This window comes from Astyanax mexicanus, chromosome 5, assembly GCF_023375975.1.
Source record: "Astyanax mexicanus isolate ESR-SI-001 chromosome 5, AstMex3_surface, whole genome shotgun sequence".
In the NCBI taxonomy this organism is placed as follows: Eukaryota; Metazoa; Chordata; class Actinopteri; order Characiformes; family Acestrorhamphidae; genus Astyanax; species Astyanax mexicanus.
Window position 1 is genome coordinate 13654465 of NC_064412.1, and position 25047 is coordinate 13679511.

The 25047-nt window shown below is 39.2% G+C and overlaps 1 protein-coding gene across 2 annotated transcripts in view; it reads right to left on the reverse strand.

Moving 5' to 3' along the window:
• The window catches only part of plxna1b (plexin A1b), a 253907-nt gene that overhangs the window by 31450 nt on the left and 197410 nt on the right, over nucleotides 1-25047 (reverse strand). For both annotated transcript variants that reach the window (XR_007439320.1, XM_022675699.2), the window contains exons 13-19: nucleotides 22495-22646; nucleotides 16482-16602; nucleotides 15401-15537; nucleotides 12690-12857; nucleotides 8241-8334; nucleotides 7457-7696; nucleotides 4119-4262 (exon numbers count right to left, since the gene is read on the reverse strand). Coding sequence is in view for 1 of the 2 variants with exons in the window: in XM_022675699.2 (XP_022531420.2) it covers nucleotides 4119-4262; nucleotides 7457-7696; nucleotides 8241-8334; nucleotides 12690-12857; nucleotides 15401-15537; nucleotides 16482-16602; nucleotides 22495-22646 (1056 nt within the window). In the remaining variant the exon portion in view is untranslated. The remainder of the gene's footprint in view (nucleotides 1-4118; nucleotides 4263-7456; nucleotides 7697-8240; nucleotides 8335-12689; nucleotides 12858-15400; nucleotides 15538-16481; nucleotides 16603-22494; nucleotides 22647-25047) is intronic.

Below are 25047 nucleotides of genomic sequence, written 5' to 3' on the forward strand. Positions count from 1 at the left end.
TTTTCAACAATGCCGTCACTATTTGAGAAGAGGTGAATCGTAGAGTGATTAGTGATGTGCTGTTCACAAACGTGCAAACAAACAATTCTTACTTTTTCCTTTCTTTTAACTTTTTCATTTTTAATTCCTCACCACTAGCTAGACACTTCCAGTCTACCTCTAATACATCATCACAGGGCTATAGACAACAGATGCCCACACCGGAGGGTCATCCTAGATTCCAAGATTTGACCAAATTGGTAACCTCTGGAATATAATCAAGAGGAAGATGGATGATCACAAACCATCAAACCCAAACCAAGCTAAACTGCTACAATTGTGCACAAGGAGTGGCATAAAGTTACCCAAAAGCAGTGTGTAAGACTGGAGGAGGAGAAGAACATGCCAAGATGCATGAAAACTGTGATTAAAAACTTATTCCATAAAAAAAATGTGATTTAAAAAAGATATTTAATCAAATATTGATTTCTGAACTCTTAAAACTTTATGAATATGAACTTCTTTTCTTTGCATTATTTGAGGTCTGAAAGCTCTGCATCTTTTTTTTATTTCAGCCATTTCTCATTTTCTGCAAATAAATGCTCTAAATGAGAATATTTGTATTTGAAATTTGGTTAGAAATGTTGTCTGTAGTTCATAGAATAAAAACAACAATGTACATTTTACTTAAATATATACCTATAAACAGCAAAATCAGAGAAACTAATTCAGAAATTGAAGTGTTCTCTAGGTTTTTTTTTTTTTCAGAGCTGTACACACAATAATTTCTGGATATTTATTTATATGATAAAGGCCGATGCCCACTTGAGGTGTTTTACATGAATAAACTCATGATCTTATAGGATTTTATTTGGTCACCCTAATTTGCCTAAATGTTACATTTACCCCTAAAAGATGTTAACTGATGTGAAATAAACAGTGCCTGTGTAAGCCTCAGTATTATTTACTGTGATTTTCAAGCAAACACTTTGTATCTTCAATATGGCAACCCCTCAGTCAATTATTAATTATTAATAATTAAATATTTTTTCAATTTAAAGTATATTAATAAAACGAAATGTAAGCCTAACAACAGCCTAGACTGAATAATACACATTAGTATACAAATATTTCTTCATGTTTGTGGTTCCTTACATTTTCATTATAATTTAGAATAATTCTCATTTCATACATTATGTGTCTGTGGCCACTTGAAACGCTACTGCATTATCATTGCCTACTGCCACTAATGAAAAATCAATGAAATGCTCAATGTGCTTGGAGGAGAACACTAATTGCCAGGTTTGTAATATCATCTACCAGATGACGGCAGTGCTTATCATCACACTAAGTGATGCAAGGAGATCAGGGCCATCTTTCCCTCCCCCTTTTTGCACTCAAAGTCACAGATGGCTGTGGCATCTTCAAACAGATGAACCACCCAGGAGCCCATCACTAGAACATTTTCATGTTGCTGAATTATTTTTTTCCCATGGTTGTGTGAAATTTAAGCAAGCAGAGGTGTTTATTTGTATATTTAGCTTAGTTATATGTAGTGAAGAAATTACTGCAGCAGTAGCTTATAGACAGCATTTAGCCACTGTGCTAAAGCCGCTAGCTGATGTTGCTACATTCTCTAGTTTACTCCTGTGCTTCTGAAACACTGAATGAGTCGTGACTGACTCAAGAGAAATAATCAAGTCTTATGATTCAAATATTTGAAATTAATGTAATTCCCACCCCTAACCCACACAAAATGAGATCACAACAATGGAGGTCACGCATAAACGCGGATCAAATGCAAAATACCAGTTTTAACACAACACAGTGTCTATAACAAAGCCAGCTGGTGTTGGATCAGGTATTCAGGTATATGCCAGAGGTTAAAGAGAGTCAACCAGTGCTAAGGGAATTCTTACACACAATTTAAGCTGTGTGAATGAAAGAAAAAGGCGGAACGCAGCAGATGAGCCAAGTCAGGCGAAAGGATGAAGAGGAAAAAAAACACAGAAAAAAATAAAAGCATGCTAGCTGTTCAAGTCCCTCACCCGCCATATATAGGTCAGAATATATAGGTCGAGGACAAACATCTGGGCCTTCAGGTCTCAGAGGGTCTCTCTTTCTTTCTTGTTCCCCCCTTCTCCCCCTCGCTCCCTATTTATTTCCCCCCTTCTATCTCTCGTTTTCTCCTCAGGGTTTTTTTCCTCACATAAGGAGAGCAGACGGCTTGGGAAAAATAGCAGCATGCTATTTTAATACCCCTGGCATATGAGGAAAATTAATGTATAAAGACCGTGTCTGGAAGAGGGAAAAAAAAACTCACCAGCTTTAGGATGGAATATACTGTAAAAATAGATCAGCCTGTCTGCTAGTCCACTAATCATTATAGGCTGTAAATAAAATCAACCTCGCACAAATCCCTACAGACACACGGCGCTCCAGCCATTAAAAATCATCATGTCAGACTGCATGAAAAAAATTGAAAGAGGGGAGAAGATGAATAGGTGCGCCGCAAAATAACAGAAGTGAAGGGATGAGAGGAGATATTACACCGAATAAAAAAGTCAATATCAGAAAAGAAGGATGGAGAAAAACATGGGATGAAAGCAAAATACCTACACAATGCTTTGCAAGCCTGATTCCTCGTTTACGAACCAGAGTTAGTGATTTTTTTGAACCAATAGCACATAACAGAGCTGCATTAGACGCAGTCGAGCTCAATAATATTTCCAATAAACTGCCACATATAGAGACAGATGTGCAGGAGTGTAACAATACAGTGCCTTTAGTTCTATTGTTCAGAATGCACCCTCAAATTTAAATTCAATATGCACAGGCTTCGAGCAATACATTAAACAGAGTGGAATCAATAAAACGCTATTAACAATGCACGTCAAAAACTGTATTTCCAAAATTGCTAATTTACAGGAGAAAGAAAAAAACCTTTTTAAATTTTAATGGATGTCTTTTCTATTGGTCCAGCTATCATGAAACGAATTAATAAATGGATAAATGAATGTCTTCTATTGTATAATTATCAAATCAGCACCCCTGGGATAACCGTCCCACAGTCCTGAAGAGGCTACACTCTTTTTTAAACAATAACGTGTACAGTATGCATTGAAATGCATTTATTTAAAAATAAATGAAACAAATGGATAAAACATGGGTATTTCTCTCAACAAGTCAATAGGAGTTAATAGACACATATCATCTACTAAACTGCTTAAGATATGATCCCATATTTCCAGTGTGAGGCACTGAGAGGGAGTTTATACCTGGCTTAATGTAATTGGATCACAGAATTCACTTAACTGCATGCTTTTGGTATGACAGCGACAACAAATATAGAGTAAGTCATAATAAAAGTTACACAAGCAAGTGTGCAATTACTGTGTAGCATCCTACCTCTAAAAGTACTGCTTCCACTTTACCTTAAAATTGAGAGCCCTGAGGAAAAGCACTCTCCTCATAAGTGTCTCATATTAATCTGAGGCCAACGTATTCGTTTTGCTAGCATTTTGTTATTACGTTATTACTCTTTTATTATGTATGCTGAACGCCTTAATAATCTGAAAAGTGGAAAAATCATATTAAAAGCACATTAACAAGATTTCAAGGCTGTGTATATTTGCAGCGTCTTGCATCGTATTCAGTTATGAATTCTGTGAGTGATTACAACTCATATAAACAGTGCTTTTGTACTTCAGCCGGATGGCATCAAACTGGATCTGGATGGCACACAGTATCGCCTTGATTTATGGACTGTTGAGAGCAGAGCTTTATGCGAAATTCACGACGCACAGGCGAGAGTGCAGAAATGCGCCTCTTATCACAGCTGAAATAACAGCTTGCATTTGAGCAAAGAACACATTTCAATACATCATTCTTCCAGCCTCTGAACAAAAGACGATATTCTAAAGCGAGGGCATGCTGATACGGCGGTATGGAAAAGTAACATGTACGGCAGCCGGGCTGTGTTTCTGGTGCGAGCACTGGCAGGGCTTATGATGACACTTTATTCACTGATATGAGATCTGCAGCTGATCATTTCCAGTCAGTCTGGACTCCTGGGAGTCCTGGGAATCTGAATGGCTTGAGGAAGCGTTAGAGAGATTTAAGGTGAGCGGTAAACTCACAGTGACTTTGTGCTGGCCGGTCAGGTTGGGCCATTCACAGAGCAGCTGAGTTTCGGACACAGTCAGCACACACGGCTCGTCTCCTATCAGGACGGTGTAGTTCAGCCTGGTGTTGCCGGCAGCCGGAGGAATCAGGTTCCTTCCCTGGAACACAGACAACAATATACAGGTTAGAGAACAGATATCACAAATATCTTATACTGTACCAAATTTGTTTTCTACTTTCTACACATCAGAATAACAAAAACGAACATACAGTGCAGTATTTTATATTTCGGATGCTCATCTAACAATAAAAAAAAAATTACAATACCATTCCAAACTAAATATAAAAATTGTATACTAAACATGGATATGGACACTACACGATGTTAATCTTTTAATCAAAATGTTATTCATGTTATTTTAGGGTTATGGGAACAGTACTTCTGGAAACAAATGCATACAGTTACATCTAGTGTAAAATCTTATAACATTGGGGTTTGACTTCACCGCATACAGTCAGAAAACAGAATACAATTGTGGTCAGAATACAACAAACAGATCATCCAAACCACACTTGGATCGTAACCATGTTTAACACAAGCGCAAACATGTTCGCCTCCAGATTTCTTCTGCCCTGCTCCAGCCAGCAACTCAGTGGATAAGTTCAATTCCTACAACACCTCACCTGATTTACTATCATTAAACACTGAATTACCAAACCAGCTGCTGATATAAAGACGACTATAAATAATAATGCACTCCTATGAGAGAGATCTGGAGATTTTTTTGTTATGTAAGTTGTATTCATTCTAATATCAGTGATTTCCAATATTTTCAACAGCGCGGTTAGCAGCGCTTAGTGCTAGTAAATGCCGCCCGACAGTGCTAGACTGAGAAACTATGAGTGTTCTGGTAAGCTAGGGCAAGATCAGCTAGTGGTTTGTCCCAGGTAGCTTGTTTTAACATGGTAAACACACAGACTGTAGTCCAATATACTCACCTCTGAATGATGAAAGCGGCTATTGGTAATGCTGCTCCAGCCTTAGAGCTGGAGAAAATTTACTGACAACTCCTGTATAATGCTGTACTTCAGCGGAGTAGCTCTACTGCTCCTTACAACCTGACTAATAAAATTCATACATAAGGCGCACTGGATTATAAGACGCACTGTAGATTCTTGGGAAAAATAAAGGATTTCAATTGCATCTTACATTGCAAAAATACAGCAAATATACATTAAATCAGCTCTCAGTCTCCAAAATTTCCAATGTCTGACCTTCACTGTAACTAAAGCAGTTGTGTAGCTCACCGGTCTTCACTGGCCACAGCATTACTACACACTGCTTCAGGTAACATGACATACAAATGTTCCCACTATTCCACACAAAACACAACACTATGGACTACACAGAGCCTGCGCATGCAGTCAGTGAAAGAGTGCAGCTCTACACAATACAAGTGCATTCTTTCTCTCTTTCTCCCTCACTAGCATATATACAGTCAGCTTGCCAATATCCAATATCCTCTCCTCCCCAGGGGGCTTATGGGAAGACAGGCCTGGGGGCGGAATTTACCAGAAAGGTTTGCATGGCAGTGCATGGAGAGATATTTACCACCAGAGGGGATCCAATTAAACGTGTAAATAAAAGCCAGGAATAGCGACACATGCACACACACACAGGCGCACACACATTCACTTACTTACATACACACACGCACGCACGCACGCACACACACACATACACACCTCGTGTTTTACCCAGGAGGCCTTGCACGAAGTGGAGAAAAATTAATTGCACGGAAAATCTGATGCACATCTAATTTATCTGCAATTATTTAATGGAATTGGGTTGATTTGCTGCTCTTATTTTCTGTGTGGGGTGAGAGGGGGGAACCGTCGCCCGGCAGAAACGCGGTAATCAAAAAAAGGTTTCATTACCGAGCTTGATTTAACTAGAGAAAGTTGGTTATGGAAGTCACAGTGCTTCTTGCTATGGTATTTACTCTGGAATTGGCTGTGGGGGAAAAAGAAACATTTTTCCATTAAAACTACCACAACGGCTTTTTAAAGCAGGGCTTTGAAGTTCAAGCAGAGAGGAGAGAGACGGGGGGAAATAAAGTCTATATCGGCAGAGGAGATGAGTTAAAGCGGCGTCTGCTCTAAAGGGGAGAGAAATGGATGTTGGGGAGTAAACAGTCTTTCAGATGCTATCGGCTGCTGCGGAAGACAGGTTGCAAAGCTAGATTCAGAAAGGCAGATTCAGAAAGCCATCAAGCTCTTTGGCTCTTCAGATCTAGTGCTATCTTCAGAAACACTCTCCTAATGGATCGCCCAGCGCTGATAAGAATGTTGGTTTGGGTGCTTAATGTGTGGGTGTGGTTATCGCGCCGACGCCGTTCTGGAAAGGACAGCGCTGAAGTGGCGTGAGGGACATGCTAAAGAGATGACGCAAGCCCTGTTAGCGTGGACACTAAAGTACAAGACGAAAGCATTACCCATTAGCACTTAAATGAATAGTTTGGAGAAAGAAATATTCATTCTCTCACTCAATTTCTCTCTTACTCTAAAAGCTGGTGTCCATACTTTTGTGTCTGGAGACATGGAGCTAATGCAGCTAACAAGCAGAGGAAGTTGAGGGTAATAAGTCTGGTTTATGTGGTATCTGGCAATGCTACACAATGTCTACACAATGTCCACACACACAACTATGGAGGAACCCCCAGGAACTTTTGAATCTTCAGAGGACAAATTAAAGATGTTTATTATCTAATAAAACCACAAAACATACCTGTTAAAACAAGATGACAGCTAGTTTTTAAAAGGTCTAAGATAGTAAGCAATCTGGTTACAGTGGTTGACTAGCTTAGCTCAATTTGTTCTCAGCTGAGTTTAAAGGACTACAATGTAAACACAATTGGCATCATCTAGATGAGAAATAATCACTGATCCTGTTCATATAAAGTATAAAAACTTCATCTAGTCATGGTTACAACTGTAGTACATTAATATTGTGTACAAGTTTAATGTACACTGAAATGTACACTATTTGCAATCTGATCTAACCTGGCATGCTGGTTAAAAAAGGCACTTTTACACAAATTGGATTAAAAACATATATCGAATTTGGTTTTACTTTAAGTTTTGATATTTATGGTCTGAACTGAGGGCCTACCATAAAATGAAACTAATAAAAATTTAACAAAGCATGTCTCCCAGCTAAAAACAGTAGCTGAAACCATTGCAACAACTGAAACCTGAAATGTCACACTTAATACTGGTCACTTTCTTCTTTACGCATTATTTTTAATTGTTAAGTTAGACAAACAAAATCCACACATTCACATCCTCTTACCTTGAGTATGAGTGGGGATCCTGGTTTCAGCTCCAGCATGGTGGGGGCGAGGGGTTCGAACACAGGGTCAGGATAGTAGGTGAAGCTCTCATTGACCACTAGCAGTGTGAGCACATTGTCCATAACGAAGCCTATCTCATCTGGACTGCTGCCCACCTCAGATAAGCTCCTCTCAGTGTCTGTGCCAGCCACAGAGGGTGCCAGGCACACCATCACGGTGTTATTGACCACTGTACAGTTCTGGCAGAGAGAGGAAGGAGAACAATGGGGAGAAAATGTTAAGTTTGATGAAAACTGTCTGTGATTGCGTAAACGTGTGGGCGCTGTCTGGGGGTAAGGTGGCGGGGGCCAGCAGGGGGTGGGGGGAGGGGGAGGGGGAGGAGGAGAGGAGTGGGTGGTGAAGGAGAGTGGTGTTCAGGTATATAGGTCAGTGAGCGGAAATGTTCCTCCAGCGTGGTGGGGGCTCAGCAGGAGGCCACCATCACCTCCCTCTTAGGCCTGATTTTCCTTCAGCGGCTGACATTTTAAAGGTTAAACTGCTAAAAGGAGATTCGGCGTTATACACATGCACGCAAACACAAGCACAAACACCTTCAGAAACACACACGTGCAAACAAGCCTGAGGCGGGGTTACTGAGAGGGCAATTCAATAGCCCCCCGTGTATCTGTTTCTATGGGGCGGTATGATATTTTGAATGTGCAGAAGGGAATAAAACTGTAGGCACTTGGGTACTGCTGTTTGTGCGTGTGTGTGTACAGGTGTGTTTGTGTAAAAAACACTTACATTGACAGACTTGATTTCTCCATACTTTGCTCTCATCTTGGGCTCTTTCACAGTGTCAAGGTTGGTACCAATAACAGTCAGTGGAGTGCCACCACTTGAAGAAGAAGAAGAAAAAAAAAAAAGAAGATACATTTTAATAAACAACAAAAACACTCTATAACTGCATTTATGTATATACTATATGTATATATACATATATATATATTTTTTTCCAGCCACTCATTTCCCTCTTCTCTCTCATTAAAGAAGCACCCTAGCTTTAAATGTCAAGAGTGCATCAGAGAATCAGAGAGTGTTTTTCATGAATCTTTTAATATACTTCACCATCATTCCCATAAAGCCTCCTGAACCCAGACATTTGAATTAATATAAAATGTATTTTTATAACAATAATCCAAATGAGAATTTAGTGTCAAAGACATAAGCCGTCAACAACTGCTAACAAAGACATATTGCAAGATAAAAAGCTGGTGGTTCAGTACATTAATAGTTAGTGAGAGTTAATTTAGCACACTAGTTTCTAGAAAGGGATAATTTAGCACATCAGTTTATAGAAAGTCCCCATTTAGTACAACAGTCTCTAGAGAAGGCTTATTCCATACATCAGTAACTGGTGAACACCAATTCAGTACATCAGTAGCCAATGAAGACCAATTCAGTACACCAACAACTAGTGAAATTATTCAGTTGATAATAAGCTTGTGTAGACTAAGTCAATATATATATATATATATATATATATATATATATATATATATATATATATATATATATATATATATATATATATAGTTTATAAAGGACAAAAAAACATTAGAAATATCAGAGGATGGCAAATTCAGTACACAAGTAGCTACAGAAGATTAATTCAGTGCATCAGTAGCTAGGAAAGAGTAATTTAGTACACAAGAAGCTAAGTATTGCTAACTCAGAAGAGGTTATTTCTGTCACTGTTCTATTTTTTCTCACAAAACTTTTAGACCCAATAGTGTTGTCATGCTAGCTGTGGTTGAATACAAGGCTGGACATACCTCATCTGATACATGTCTGCCACTGTTTTTGTTTTTAACTGTGGATGATACAGCATCAGCTACAGCACGATACACATTTGAGATTCAGTAGCTGTTGTGTGTGAAATCTCTCTTACAAAACATATCAATAAAAACAAATGAAATCTAATTCAGTGTACATTAGTTGTCAGAGAAGATTCAATACTGCACACCTGCATTCAAAAACATGGGATCCGGGGGATTAAGGACAGATGCAGCTATATATTACTGTTCAATTGGCCAGACTACTCATATTTCAACATAAACCCCAGATAATGTCCTGATAATATGCTGCCCGCTGTACATCTGAATAAGACACTAACCTATGTGAGTCACCATAGTGGGCAATATGAAATGTCTTAATGAGTTAATTAGCCTCTGGTTACATATTAGCTGTGATTAAGCAGTGATTTAACAATTACTTAACCTTACACACTCGCGCGCACACACACACACAAGCACACACACACACACCTCCAGTTAGGTAATTACATGTGTAAATATAGACCTTTGTAAAGGATTATTCCGTCCCGCGTACTCTCTGGTGAGCAAAATGTACAATATATTCCAGAGTCTAACGTGGGCGAGGCCCCAGTGTGGTCCATCACTGATAAGTAATGTAATTAGCGACGCGTTAACCTACATAACACAGTGGTACACACCAGGGGACAATGGTTGGGCCTAAATAGAGGTCAGCCTCGCCTCTGGGGCCGATACGTTCCAGCAGAAACTGGTGTGATATTTACAGATGTTTAGGTCAGCAAGAAAAGTGAGTTGTTCCCAGAGACAAGTGGAGTAAACTCATTGCTTCGCTGTCAATCAAACAACGCTCCAATGGGATCAAGGCAACAAATATGAGGGCTGAGAGAGGTCATTCCCCTTGGGCTAATACATTTTCTCCCTCTTGCTCGTTCTCTACTTCACACCTTCACTTCTCTTCACTACCAACTACCTCTCTCTCTCTTTCTCTCTCTCTCTCTGTCTGGGTTTTGAAAGCCTGCTCTCATTTTCGGGTTGCTCGTGTGCCACTGTTGCGGATCACGGTCCCACCGTCGGCCATTTTCGTCTGTCGGCTCTGATGTTGGTGTGATCCCTGGAGACACAGCTGTCCGGCTTCACTCGCTTTCTCAAACACACACATATATATATATATATATATATATATATACACACTATACACACACACACACACACACTACAGGGTGAACACACACAAAAAAAGAGTGTGTCTCCAGGGTGTGAGCGTTCTACAGGACTGTGAAGCAGCAATACACATTATCCCTGACTCCCCGACAGCATAAGCTACTCACTCTACATACACATCTGCACTTCTGTGGTAATGCTATTCCAGTGTACTCTAAAATACTAAAAAAAAATAGCTATTAATAATAGCTTTAACATAATAGCTATTATTCAAATAATATTACCCAACATTTAAGGACGTAATGAGTTCCATATGTATTGTACATTTTTTAAAGCTGGCGTTAGAAGGTGTAAGATGGTCTTTATTGGTCAAAGTTATTGAAAAGCTGGTCATTCAGACAAAAACCAAAACATAAAGAACATACCAATTTAGTTGATGAGTGTAGTTCTTGTGTTTAGCACAGTGTATATTCTCTAGGGGTTTCCTAATTTGTTTCAGTGCTGATATTTTAAAAGATTAATTATTAACCAATTTTTAATCCCAATCCAGTTCCATGTCTTTGCTTTAACCACAGCTGGCAGCACTGAGGAGAGTTCTCAGAACGTAAACTAAAGAGATTAGTTAAAGAGTGTGGAACTATTTTACACTTTAGCATTAAAACATATTATAATAGATTATCAGACTGGATTATTAGATATTAAACATTATATATCTTGCTAAAAAGTCACTACTAAACTAAATAAATCAATCAATCAATCAGTAAAATCATTACATAAACTATCTGTATTATTCATCTGCACATTTTACTCAAATTGTGTGACTATTGTTTATACAAACACATAAATTGGATAGGGCTCATGGGCTGACATTTAGCATTAAAAGACTCTTATTTTAAGGGACAACAGGAGACCTTTATTTATTTAAGATAACAGTATCTATGTAAATTGTTCAAAACTGAATGTATTTATGATTTACTAAATTTGCTGCACTTACTTTGCACTATTTTGCATGTGAAAACAAGAGCAGTATCATGCCTCTAGTGTAAATGCATAAGAAAAGTGAATTCAGAATGAGCTGATTTTACAACATGATTCCCTTACATGCGTGCATGGACTCAGGAGAGAATGGTATGGTATGGTAAACGGACATTTTAGTTTTCTGTAATATGGGCCCTTTAATATTATTATGAACACACAGCTCATGTTCCTCCTGCACTGTTTATTTATGCTGTATTAAAAACTCACCAAGTTATGTAAAATGTAAGTTGCTGTGCATATCATTATTCCCATATAAACACTGCATTTTAAACAGCCTGCCTTGTGTGGGTGCCAGGTTTTTTAATGAGCATATACTGCCAATGTTAGCATTTAGCACCAGCAACTATCAGCACCCTCATTTAGGGGTCCTGTAACTATCTAGGCTTAATACGGGACCCTGGAACATCCAATTACATTCGTGGCTCCATATTTAAATCTTTCCTTTTTTTCCAGAATGTTTGACCTATAAATCAACTACTTTTACCTTTCGGGAAAACTTAGTTTTTGTCTTGAATATTGTAAGTCTAAATACAGCACATTTTAGTTTTTGAAATGTAAAAAAAAACAAAAAAAAAACAAAAAAAAAACTGATATACTGATACAAAACGTTATCAGTTATCATTAAAGTCATTACATAAACTATTAGTATTATTCAGCAGATATTTCACAGATCCTCAGCATTAAGAGAATCAGATCAGGGGGCAAATCAGCCTGATCAGGTAGGTCAGTTTGATGTTCTAAGGGCTGTGATTTTGGGGGATTACAGGAGAACCTTTATTTATTTGAAACAACACTTTTAAAATGTTTAAAACTGAATGTATTTATCGTTGTCACTGAGTACAAGTTGAAATACATTACATTTTAGTTTTTTTTAAAGAGTAAAAATGTATTGGAAGTGTATTCCAAAAAGCTGATATTTGATTATTTGCTTGAAGAGCTCATTATCCTAACATGAGTGGTGGATCAGGGGATGATGAGATGGGATGGTGATCATCCATCTTCCTGATCTCACTAACACTGTTACTGTTTCACTAAATGCAATAAAAACTCTCACATCAATGTTTCGAAAACTAGAGACAGATACTCCACTTATTACTACAACACTTGATTTTAGAAAAATAATGAATGTACAGGTGTCCCAATACTTTTGTCTATAAAGTGTATTTTGGAACCAGTGTTCTCTGTGTGTGTGTGTGTGTGTGTGTGTGTGTGTGTGCACCTGGCAATGCTCCAGTCAGGCTCGATCCTGGTGATGGTGGGGTCGCTGGTGTAGTTGAACTTCACTTCAGGGTTCCGGAGCTCCGCTGCGTTAATGTCCACCATCACAGGAATGCTCCCGGTGCTCAGCCCCGCCGGAGTCATGCACACAATCTCCCTGGCACTGCGCCTGGAGGACGACAACCAGCACACACAAAGGCATGATTCAAACTACATCTTAGTTAAGAGGACTTCTAACTGTGTGATAAATTGGTGTGTGTGTGTGTGTGCTCTATCTGTCTCCATGCAGCACTACAGCACATTGAGGGCAACGTCTCTAATGCGTGTAACAAGTGACGAATAAAACAAAAGCCCGACACTTTGCTCTTCTCCTTCATTTGGTTAAAAAGAAAGGGAGTGTGTGTCTGAGTGCACGAGAGTGTGTGTCTGTGTGCACACACAATTCTTATACCGATGCACTCTCACTGTGTTGCCCAGGCAACCATTTTCACAACACGCAGCCGAGAAACCCGCAGAGTTCTGTACATATTTTGACAAGGTTGTTGTCACAAGCGCAGAGAGAGGAGGGGGGGGGGGGGCAGAGAGAAAGAGAATGCAAAAAAGAAGAGGAGCGAGAGAAAGCAATGGAGAGAGACAGAGAGAGAGAGAGAGAGAGAGAGAACGCGAGAAACAGAGGTTGAGAATAGCAAGCGAGAAAGAGCAACAGCAAGAAAAGATGCGAGCAGGAGAGTGCAGATTAAAATGAGAAAGAGGGAAGAATGAAATGGGATGGAAAAAAGAGGATAGAGAATAGAAGCAGAGAGACAAAGAGAGAGAGAGAGGAATAAAAATAGAGAATGCAGGAAATAAGAATGAGAAAGAAGAGTGATAAAGAAAAGAGTTTGCAGGAGAGCCTAGAGGGAGAGAAAATGAGAAGCCACAAGCCAGAAATGTGTGAAAGTGAGAGAGAACACAAGAAATGAGAGAAAGAGAGAGAAAAGTGAGCATGTGATAGAGAGAGAGAACAAGAGAAGAAGGCATGAAAGAGAGAAAGAAGAGAAAACAAAAAAGAGGAGTGAGAGCAAGAAAAGAGCAGAAAAGCTTAAAGAAAGAATAGGTAAAGAGAAGAAAAATAGGAGTGAGGAGAGAGTAAGATGGAACAAAACATGAGGAAAGGTAGATAAAGAGGAGACAACTAGAAAGAGGAGAAAGAAAGGAGAGAGGGATACAAGACAAGAAGAGAAAGCTCAAATAGAGGATAGAGACAGAGGGAGATGGAAAGAAGGATGAGAGAAAGAGAAAGCTTAAAAAAGCGATCAAGAGAATGTAAGAAAGAAATGTGAGAAGAAAACATGAAGTATGAAAGAAAGAAGAGAAAAAGCAAAAAAAAAGAGGAGTGAGAGCAAGAAAGAGGTAGGAGACAATGAGAGAGAGAAAGAGAGCAGATATGATGAGAGAAAGAATAAGTTAAGAGGACAAAATGGGAATGAGGAGAAAGTGAGAAAGAAAAAAAGGGGAACAGAACATGAGGAAAGGTAGATAAAGAGGAGAACTAGAAAAAGAAGAAAGAAAGAAGAGAGGGATACAGGACAAGAAAAGAAAGCACAAATAGAGGATAGAGACAGAGGCAGATGGAAAGAAGAAGAAGAGAGAGGAAAAAAAGGAATTAGAGAATGTAAGAAAGAAAGGTGAGAAGAAAGAGAGAATGAGAAAAAAGAGAGAGTGCAGAGAAACAAGTTGAGAAATGAAAAGATGCAGGAAAGAGTAAAAGGAGAGCTAGGATGTGAAATAAGACAAAGATGTTGCAGAAAGTAGATAAGCCAATGAATGACTGCTTAAACAAAAGCCCCCTTTTCACACACACACACACCTATGTATACACAAACACACACTAACACACACTCAGCTTATTCATAAAACCCAGCACATTTGCCTCAGTGAGGCATAAAGTGGAGGTGTAGGCGAAGGGCTCCTGGCTTTTTGCAGGCCCAGATACCAAGACAAAACCGCTCTACTCTCTCTCTCTCACACACACACACACACACACACGCACACTCACACACACTCTCAAACACACATTCATACACACACACACACACACAGAAAAAAAACACACACACTCAGCCACTTGGCAGGCCCAAATCAATCCACCCTCCATGCGCTTTGAAACCCTCCTCCACGTCCGCCACTCCTTACATGTGTCAGACAGAGTGTGTGGATGCAGATAGGGAGAGAGAGAGAGAGTGTGTGTGGGTGTCGTTCCACCATGAGAAATAGGTTTAAGCCAGGGCTAAATCACCTAACATAGATTAAACGGCAGATGCTGGAAATTTGGATTTTTTAGGAGAAGCGGAGGATAAAACGGCATCAGTTCATTTCCTCCCTCACACTCTTCTCCATCAGAGGAAAAATCCCAGGGCGCTCTTACGAGAAGTGTTAACTAAGCTCCCTCTTCCTCATCGAGACGCCAGAGTGGGCAGATGTTGAGAGGTTAACACCACTGCGCGCTCACACACACACCACGCTGGATGGATAATTGCTCCTTTTCTGGGCATACTTTAATTCATTTCGAGATGTTCCGATAGCGCTCCAGACTGCACTGTGACCTGGAGGAACATCCACTAGCGATGCTGCTGAATGTGCTGAAGATGGAAGATAAGAGGCAAAAAAAAAATAAAAAAGTAGAAATATTGATGATGATGATGATAATTAAGGGACGAAGGGCACGGGTACCTCTCGAAGTGGCAGGGGTTGAGGCCGATTTTGACGGACACCGCGCTGCCGGCATTCAGGTGGATGCCGTGTATGGTGATCCTCGTCCCGCCAGAGACTGGCCCATGCGAAGGCACCACACGTGTGAAGTATGGAGACTATAAACATTAAAAAATACAGATTATTGGAGAGACACATTTTTAAACACAATACACAAGTTTAAATTAAACTTACTAAATATATTACCTTAAATGCCTCAAAAAAAAAAAAAAAAAAGAAAGTCCCCTAGGCTATATTGAAGCTTCACACATTTTTCAACATCATTGCTGCTTGTAAAAAGCCAATTACTTTAAATCCAGCCCATTTCAGTCCTTTGTAAAAAAAAAAAAAAAAAGGCCAATGTCACAAAAACAGTTTCTTCCCTTGTTTGAACACTTTTCTCTGTTTCAAAACATACTGTTCACTTTTCAGTCTGTACTGCCTGTATATAGAAACTTAACTACAAAGAGTAGATAAAACAGAAAGTTACTGCATACTGTATATCTAAATCGGTTATGATGTAAACCATAATATAACTTGTGTGTGATGTTATATCACTAATATCTAACTATTCTTGGATATGTAGTATGTAAATGCATTGTTTTTTGTGACATCAGCCAGTAAGAACAGAGATCATTTAAATACATCAGTTTGGAAGGCTATGAACGGAAGATGAAAAGGAGCAAAAAAAAACATCTTAAAAGACACAGGGCCATGGTTTCCAATGTACAGCAGTAAGGCATTTGTTCTTTTTTTATATAAACACCACACAGCAGTAAAATGCAACTGTGAGGGCAGGAGAACACAGTGGTGTTGTTGATACTGAAGAGCAGTACATCTCCAGATTCTGCTAGTTGGGAATATGGGTTGTGCTTATGACCTACACTTTTTCTGTGCCAGTGTCCACAGAAATGACCCCAAATCTTTCCATTATTAGATACAATTCCAGAGTTAGACTTGTAAAATTAATCTATACCCCACATTTTTGTACAATCTAAGAAATAATTAAATAATAATATAATAAATGCAACCTTTAGCACTGTTAGTACTATAGCATACTTACCACAAAGGTGAAAGCTTTGGGAGAAATGGCTCTGTACTCCGGCTGACAATCTCTCACGCACACCTCCACCTGGGCCTCCTGCACACGGTAGCCTGTAGCATCCGTCAGGCGACACACAATCCTACAGAGCGAGAGAGAGAGAGAGCGAGAGAGAGAGAGAGAAGGAGAGAGAGAGAGAGAGAGAGAAGGAGAGAGAAAACATTTGCATTTTAATTCCAATTCTAATCTCAGCCTGACATTCACTTTGCACAAGTAAATGCTCCTCTATCCTGTTGCTGAAAAGAGCGAGAAAAAGAGAGAGAGAGTGCGCGCAAAAGAGCGAGAGAGAGGAAGGGAAGGAGGGAGATATGGATGAGAATGGATGGATAAGACAGCGCTGTAAGAGCTGTGGACGTAGCCTAAAGCCCCCAACCGCTCTAATGAAAACCCATTTCAGCAGTGACGGAGGAGCAGGACAGGACACTGAGGGAAGCACAGCTAAGCTTGTACAGTACCTCAGGGCGAACACACACACAGACACACGCACACAGAGCTGGACTGGACCTTCTGTTTCATGGTGTGTAGTCTCACTGGAGGGTTAATTAGCTGGGAAGCTGCGTGTGTGTATCAGCATCTCTGTGATTAATGAAAAACGCCCAACCTTCCCATCATGCCCTAGGGCGTCTCCTCCTCTCATAGTGGGTTATTAACTCCCCTGCCTCTGTCCCCACCACAGGTGGCCACGGCAACGGCTCCCACGTCGACCCGCGTCCCTACATTCCGCTACCGCGCCGCTGCCACAGCAACAACATCCCCATACAGATTAAAGAGCGGCAAGATTATGACATAATACAGCGACAGAGGACGGAGTCACGCTTCTGATTCACACAGAGAAAACTCTCTCTCTCTCACTCACTTACTTTAATAAATCAAACCCTCCGACAAAATTAAGTACTGTGAGTGTGTGTCTGGGTGTGTGTCTATATACACAGCACACTGCACGCAGGAAGTGAGGTAATTATATTTTAAAAAAATGCCTGCGTGCAAGTGACAAGCTAATATTAGAATAAATACAATTGTACTGTTTTAGTAAGACGTGATTTAAAGGTCTCATTCCGCTAAAATCCACTTATTCTTGTTCTTTGTAAAATACTACTGGTCTTTCTGAGTTGTATATGTATTCTGCATATAAAACTGTTTCTCAGCCTCTCTTGTCTGCAGTAGCTAAGAAAAAAAAAATCCTCAGAAATACGAGTTGATCAGAGAGACGTTAGGGTGTTTACATCAACCAGTGAGCACCAACCTCGGCTCAGGACCGCCCACAGGCGGAGCTGAACCCGGGTTACAGCATTAGTTAGGGGCTATAGCTAAGGTGGAGCTAACAGCTCTGTTTACAGAGCTAGTTAGCGTTAAATATCTTGAGAAGATAACTCTAGGTTTACACTAGGGAAGCACGGTTTGACTAGGCATCTCAACTCGACAGAACACCGGTCAAAGCAGGTGCTGTTCAGGTCAGATTTTATGATATAGAGCGGATTCTGGGGCTTCACCGTGGTGAAACTGCCGAAGCACCGAATCTCCAAGTCTGAGGTAAGAGTTTAGTAGCCTTAGTTTAGCTAAAAACAAATAAAAACACGTTATCAATGGCCCAGGGAGGGTGGGTAGGGGGGTTTATTTCTTGGATGCGGGGCTCCTTGTCTCAAGTCTGATGTTAAGCGAAGTTTAGGGGTTAACTTTACCTAGTAATCCTACATAGTAGTACTGATATATCTTTAACTTAAGCTGTATCTCTGAAAACATTCTGTTCTTTGAGTTTTAGAGTTGTAAAATTGACTGTGGGGGAAAGGCAGCAAGGCATTCTCTGCTGCAGTGCTGTTAGCCAATCAGAAGTGATATATTTGCATGTATGAATTCATGAGCAAGAGCCAAACCCTGTCTTTCTTCAGAGACCTCTAATCAAGTGTTCTAAAGCAGGGCTAAATAGAAACACCTGAGCACTTGTTTCCACAAAAACCGAATCACATGGCATTCATTCATACCAGAGACACAACTAGACATTTTAAAATGAATACAAGCTAAAGCAAGAGAAAAATGAACCGCATAGGAGCGCATAAGGACTATTTTATCTGTCAGCAACGAAAACTAGCTTATTCACTTGGCAAACTGGCCAGTCTACTTCATTAATGTTTCTTTGAATTTTGAGGTTGGATTTTATGGTATATAAAGCAAGTTTCCTGCACTTCAATGGAGCTTTTCCTTGGATTACATCGAATTATAATGGCAATTCTCCACTGAAAGGAAAAGGTAGTCTTACACTAGGCTTAATCCTTGTCCAGAATCCAGCACAGATAAAGGATTTTATACAGTGTGTTTATGTTCCAAAGCTCACACAGCACAGTACTGTATGTACCAGGTATAGGTAACTGACAAAATGTGTTTCTTTAGTAAAGGCCATGCTTTTGAATGGTCTGATAAAGGTTTTTTTTTTATTTATTTTTTTTTACATTGGTGGAACACATTAAGTAGAAGGTTTAATACAGAGGCCTAAGAAACTGTTTTATTTGGCACCAACAACATTTTAGTTCCAGCAACAATATGAGTGACAAAATCATTCTTAATCTCTCTAAATAATGCATGACATGCTCTTTCAATAGTTATAGTTTACTATTACTTTGACGAATTTAAATGAACATTTCAGCACTGCCTCTGCTATGTGCTCATACACAATAGTCATATCGCAGGATTATTATTATTATTTTTTAACATATACATACATATTTCTGCTAGACACAAAATAATATCTGCAGTGCTTTCATTTTCATTCACATGCCTATCAGAGTATATCTATCTAATCTTCACTATATATATATATATTTTTACACATGCAGTATTATTAACAACATTATGAAATGTTTGATTATTCAATGGGAAAATCTAGTGAATGTCTATATTTTGTAATATCGCAATATCTCACAGAACAACATATGCATAATAAGGGCTGGATTTGCTTTTTAAGTCTTGCTTTATTTCGAGGTTTCTTGCTCTTGATTTGATGCACTTGTTTCTCTTGCCACTCTCACCACTGACTGTCTAAAAACAGACTTTTTTTCCCCCGTACAGCTGATTTTTGACTGCATCCATTGTGAAAAGCGCTATACAAATAAATCTGATTTGAACTGAATAGAACAGTCCATCTTGTCTCAGTTAACATAGTTACCTAGAGACTACACTTTAATTCTCTCTTAAAATCCAACTAATGCAATTACCTTCCACTAATTCCTCCATCCCCAGAAGCCCAACAGAGCTTTTCCTGTAGTGTTTCTATTCTCTGCGGTTGGCCCATCATCCAGAAAGAGCTACGCAAACCTTACGCTAAATGATTAAGACTGCTTTTACAGCTGCTTATTTATGTATCATCCTTGTAAACATGTTTTGAAGTGTTTCACTTTTTGACAATGTGAATCTGATCTTTACACTGTAAGAATATTTTATAGTAACTGATAGACCAATAGAAATCCTTTAAATTACTTAAATAACTGACAATTAGAGGTGTGCCATTTCGTATCGTACGCAATTATATTTTCAAATAATATTTCTGAATATTGTGAACGATATTATACCCTGAAATATCATGCAAAATCACCCACCCCTAATTATCACATCAGGGTACAACTATTTTTTTACTGTTGTTAGCAAGAAAAAAAAATCACATTGTTCTCATTTCCCATTATTTATTTACTAGAGACTGGTTATATCTGTCCAGTAACATTTATTTTATCTTAATCCTGGATATATAGAGATATTTGGAGTGCATTATTAGTATCATGACGTTCTGGATCATTGACTTCTGTTACAAATGATAACGATAAAATTCTTGTATTCTCAGTTAGGGGTGCGCCATATAATATTGTGTCCGATAATAACATGTAAGTTTAATGTCAGTTGTTGCAGTAGTGTTTTTTTTTTTAATTCAGTGTTTAAATAATATTGTGATATTATTTTAGGGTCATATCGCCCACCCCTACTAACGTTTTACATTTGACTTCCACTGAAAGTTAAGAATGTTTTTTTTTTTTTTTTTTTTTTTTTTTTTTACCTGTTTAGTTATGAATTTATATATACATATAGTTTTTTATGAGTTTTTATGTAAACAACATTAAAACAATTCAACTATTTGATTGAAAACAAGAGATTACACGGCGTTGAGACACCTGCATTACTGTGGAAGTGTAACTGCATCCAGCTCTACTGTATTCTATATAATCGCTGTCAGAAGGTATTTTTTTTATATTTATTGCACATATGGCCTGTTCTGATAATTACTTTATTGACTTATTGTACAATATATAAACCACAATAACTTTTGCTGACCCCAACATGCTCACAGCATTTTTCTTAAAAAAGGGGAAAAAGAGAGCAAATACTGATATGCTGACATTCTATTTTATTTTTAAAGTGTGGCTTTATTTAGTTGGTTTATTATTATGTTTTGTTCTTTTGGTGAGTATTTCAATTGCAATGATAAAAAGAAAATGCACTGCTCTGTAAAAGGATGTAAATGTATTATTATGCTACTGTATCTTCATTATATCAATGGAATGCAATGATATTAAGTTGGCAATAATACAATTTATCACAGTTAGTCTGGAACAATATACTGTCCAAAAATTATACCACATAATAATTTAAATTTAAAGTTTACATTTTAAATAAACTACTCTCATCCCTGATGCTAACATACACATGTGCGCACACACACAAACACCTCTCTCTCTCGCTCTTACAATCCCCCTCACTCCCACTGGGTGGACAGGGTTGATAACCTGGCCTGATCCCAGAGCAGCAAATCACTTTCAATTACACCTCCTCATCTTAGCAGTGGGTCATAATCAGTTACACTGACATGGAAACCAGGAGAGCAAGGTCACACAGCCGACGCCCCGCTCACCACTACCCAGCCTCTGAACACGACAGTCTGGCCAAGAACGGTTAACACATCTTTAACACGTTATGTGTGCCATAACATCTCCATTACAGCGGGCTAATGTTAAAGAGAGAGAGAGAGACAGAGAGAGAGAGAGAGAGAGAGAGAGAGATATGAGCACTGAGAGATGGTGAAACCAATACCCCTTTCCCACCAATAAGGCACCAGTGCTCCTCCCTTTTTAAGTACTAGAGTTACTTCTCAGGTTTCAAACAGCTTGAGAGCCTGAGATCCAGTTCTGTGCACCAAAATTGTAGTTTTAGATCATGCTGTTCAGGTGAATCAGACCTTCCTATTGTATGTTTGTCTATAGATGCCACTGACAATTTTCTGTTTAATTACGATTACTAAAAAAAAAAAAAAAAAAAGAAAAAACTTTCCCTAAAGCTTCCTTGTCTTCTATTATTTCTCCTATTAACAAGTTTACATGGGGATGATAACTTTTGCTACTTCCTACCTCCCCCCAGGACCCTTGGCATCACATCACTGGTTCATTGGTTCCAGAGCACTTACAAATCAGTTCAAATCAGCTCAACTTAGTTAAACTTGAAATATGAAGCATGAAACATTTTCTCCTTGTTTTTTTTTTTTGTTTTTTTTTTTGTTTTTTTTTTACATTTATCAAAAGGTTTCACAACAAACCATTTGAGAATGCCTAATCTCTGCTTATTGGTCATAGCTGTGCGGAGCGGGAGCATTAAAAAGGAAATACAGGAAGAAGGTCTGCGATCAGTGTGAAAGCAGCTTAACGTGAAACCAGTTTATTTACTATGTCTCTAAAACTAGTCAAATTACTAATTTAATAATTTATTCATTCATGCATTTTTTTCACTGGTCACATCTCCCCCCCCCCCCAAACAGGAAGCATGCCATAAACTTTTGAGAAATGCTGCTAATTTCACATCGGTCCACACAAACCACACCAACGGTGAAAATAATGAGTTAAAACATAATGAGACCAGGTGGTATCTGGTCATGGTGCCGTATGGAGGACTAGATTATGTTGTGGAGGAATCAGTGCGTAAGAAAGGGGAGTAATGCAGCACTCACTGCTCAGCGCTGATGTAGTCCTCCTCGATGGGATGGCAGGCCACCTTGCCGATTCGGACGCCGTTCTGGATGTCTCTGAACTGCAGGCCCAGGTTCTCACCGGTGATGGTCAGCTTGGTGCCCCCCTGCCGCGGCCCCGTCTCGGGAGTCAGCTGTTGGGGAAATTAAATGTTTTCAACAAATCAGACGCTGTACTGTGTGTGTAGCTCCTCCAGGACACAAGCAGCTGCTTTCTCACAATATCTTCACACTCACACACACACACACACACACACACACACTCGCAACAAAGCTGAACAGCTTTTTTTTCCCTAACGTTCTCTTCATCACCTCCAGCAAGCACCTGAGAAGATATTAGCGTGGAAGAAAAGATGTGTGTGTGTGTGTGTGAGGGAGAGAGAGAGGGAAGCAGAGTGAGATGTGAGGTAAGAAGTTAAGAGAAGTCAGAATGTGTGAACTGAACTGTGAGGAAGTACAGAGGAAAGGGAGTGTTGGAACATCAGCTCATCTGTTCTTAATCACACCTCCTACAGAAGAGAAAACAAGAACAGAGGAGAATAGGAAAGATGAGTGAAAACAACAAATAGAAGAAGAAATGGAGAGAACAAGAAAAAGAGAAGAGATGGAAGTAGAGGAGAAGAAGTAGAAAGCTAAGGAGACAAGAAAGAGAAGAGGACGAGGCTAGGCTGGGGAAAAGAAGAAGTAGGGAAAGATATGTGAAACAAGGAAACAGTGTAAAGGAGAAAAGTTGAAAAGTGGAAGTGGAAAGGAAATGGAAATGATCATCTATACAGAATAAAGAGGAAAAAGAGGAAATGGTACAAAGGAGAAAAAGTGAAGAAGAGTAAAAGAGGAAATGATACTAAAGGAAAGAAAGGAAGAAGAGTGGTAGAGGCTAGACTGGAGAAAAGAAGAAGTAGCGAAAAAGATGTGAAAGAAGAGAAAAAGAAAGTAGGAAGGAGAAGATGTAGGGGTGAATGAGAAGGGGAAGAGATGAGTAACAGAAGGAGAAGAGGAAAAGAAGAAGGAGGGTTTTTAAAGGCAGATTGGAAGAAGTAGGAGGAACAAGAGTAGTTAATAGTATGAAGAGGGGAAAAAAGAGAAAAGAAAGAAAGGATAGCAAAAGCAGAAGGAAGACAGAAAGAGAAAAGGAAAAATGTATAAAGAATCAGAAGGAATTAACAAAGGCGTGGAAAGGAGAGTAAATAGAAAAGGTAGAAAGACAAGAGGAATGATGATAAAATAAAAGAAGAAAAGATACAAAGGGTAGGAAGAGACAAAAGAAATAAAGCGAAAATTAAGAGAAATTATATTTAAGGAAATGCAAAGTATTAATTAATGAACAGAAAAGAATGACCAGGAAACAGTTTGAAGTGAAAAGGCTGAAAAGTGGAAGTGGAAAGGAAATGGGAAGGATCATCTATAAAGAAAGAGAAAAAAGAGGAAATGGTACAAGTAAAGAATTCTGGAAGAGCAAAGGGTACTAAAGGAAAGAAAGGAAGAAGAGTAGAAGAGAAGAGGAAATTTAATATATATGAAGAGGCAGAAAGGCTGAAGGGGGAAAAAAGGGAGGAAAGGGCAGAAAGGGAAAGAATGGGGCATTGGAGAGGAAAAGAGGAGATCAAAAGGGAAGTCTGGACCAGGAACAAACCCTCTTTACTCTAGTAGAATGGAGGGAGCACTGGGAAAGAGTGGAGGAGAAGTGAGTGAAGGGGAGGAGGAGAGGATGGATGACGCAGGTCTGGAGAAGAAAGTTCCTCAGAGGCTCTCAGTAAAGCCAGCGTTCTCCAGCACATCCCCTCCACTGCTCCTAATGAAATTAACACTTAATCCATCCACTAACAGCGCAGCACACTGCAGCCGCAGAACAAAGGAGGAGTTTAATTGGCAGGAAGCGGGGGATTTTTCTGCGAATAAATATTCTTCCAGTTAATATTCAATTAGCGGGAGAACGGATAAGAAAGCAAATCTTTACGCACAAAGAGAAAGTATGTACGACTGAGAGGAAGAGAATAAAGCTTTAGAAAAACATCGCACGGAACATGTCAGAGTCGCAAAACCAGTCATAATGCCTGTAAAATCAAACACGTTCACACACCATACCCCCCCCACACACACACACACACACATGACAGCTGCTGGAGTCTCAGTGTGAGGAACCAGGCGCAGATTAGAAGTTAACAATGACCTGAGTTTCCAGCTATGCAGCCATCACCCAGCAACTGTTACCAACAGCAACAGATGGCTCAAGGCCAACACCTGAACGCCTCACGCTTGATTGCTTCATATACGTGTCACAGCTTTAGATCATTCAGAAACGTGTGGAATGTGAAGAGGGTCAAAACTGCTTAGACGCCTAAACTCAATCTTTTGTCTTTAGTTTTGTGTTTTAGGAATAAAATACTTAAGCAATAATACACTTGAGGTTCATTCATGCTATAACGTGTAATATTGGCACTGCTGTGCTGCAGTTGTAGGCACCTCAAGTTCATTATTGTGATTACACCACAGATCCATTTTCACTGTTTATTGAAAGATTTTGAGTTAAAGAGG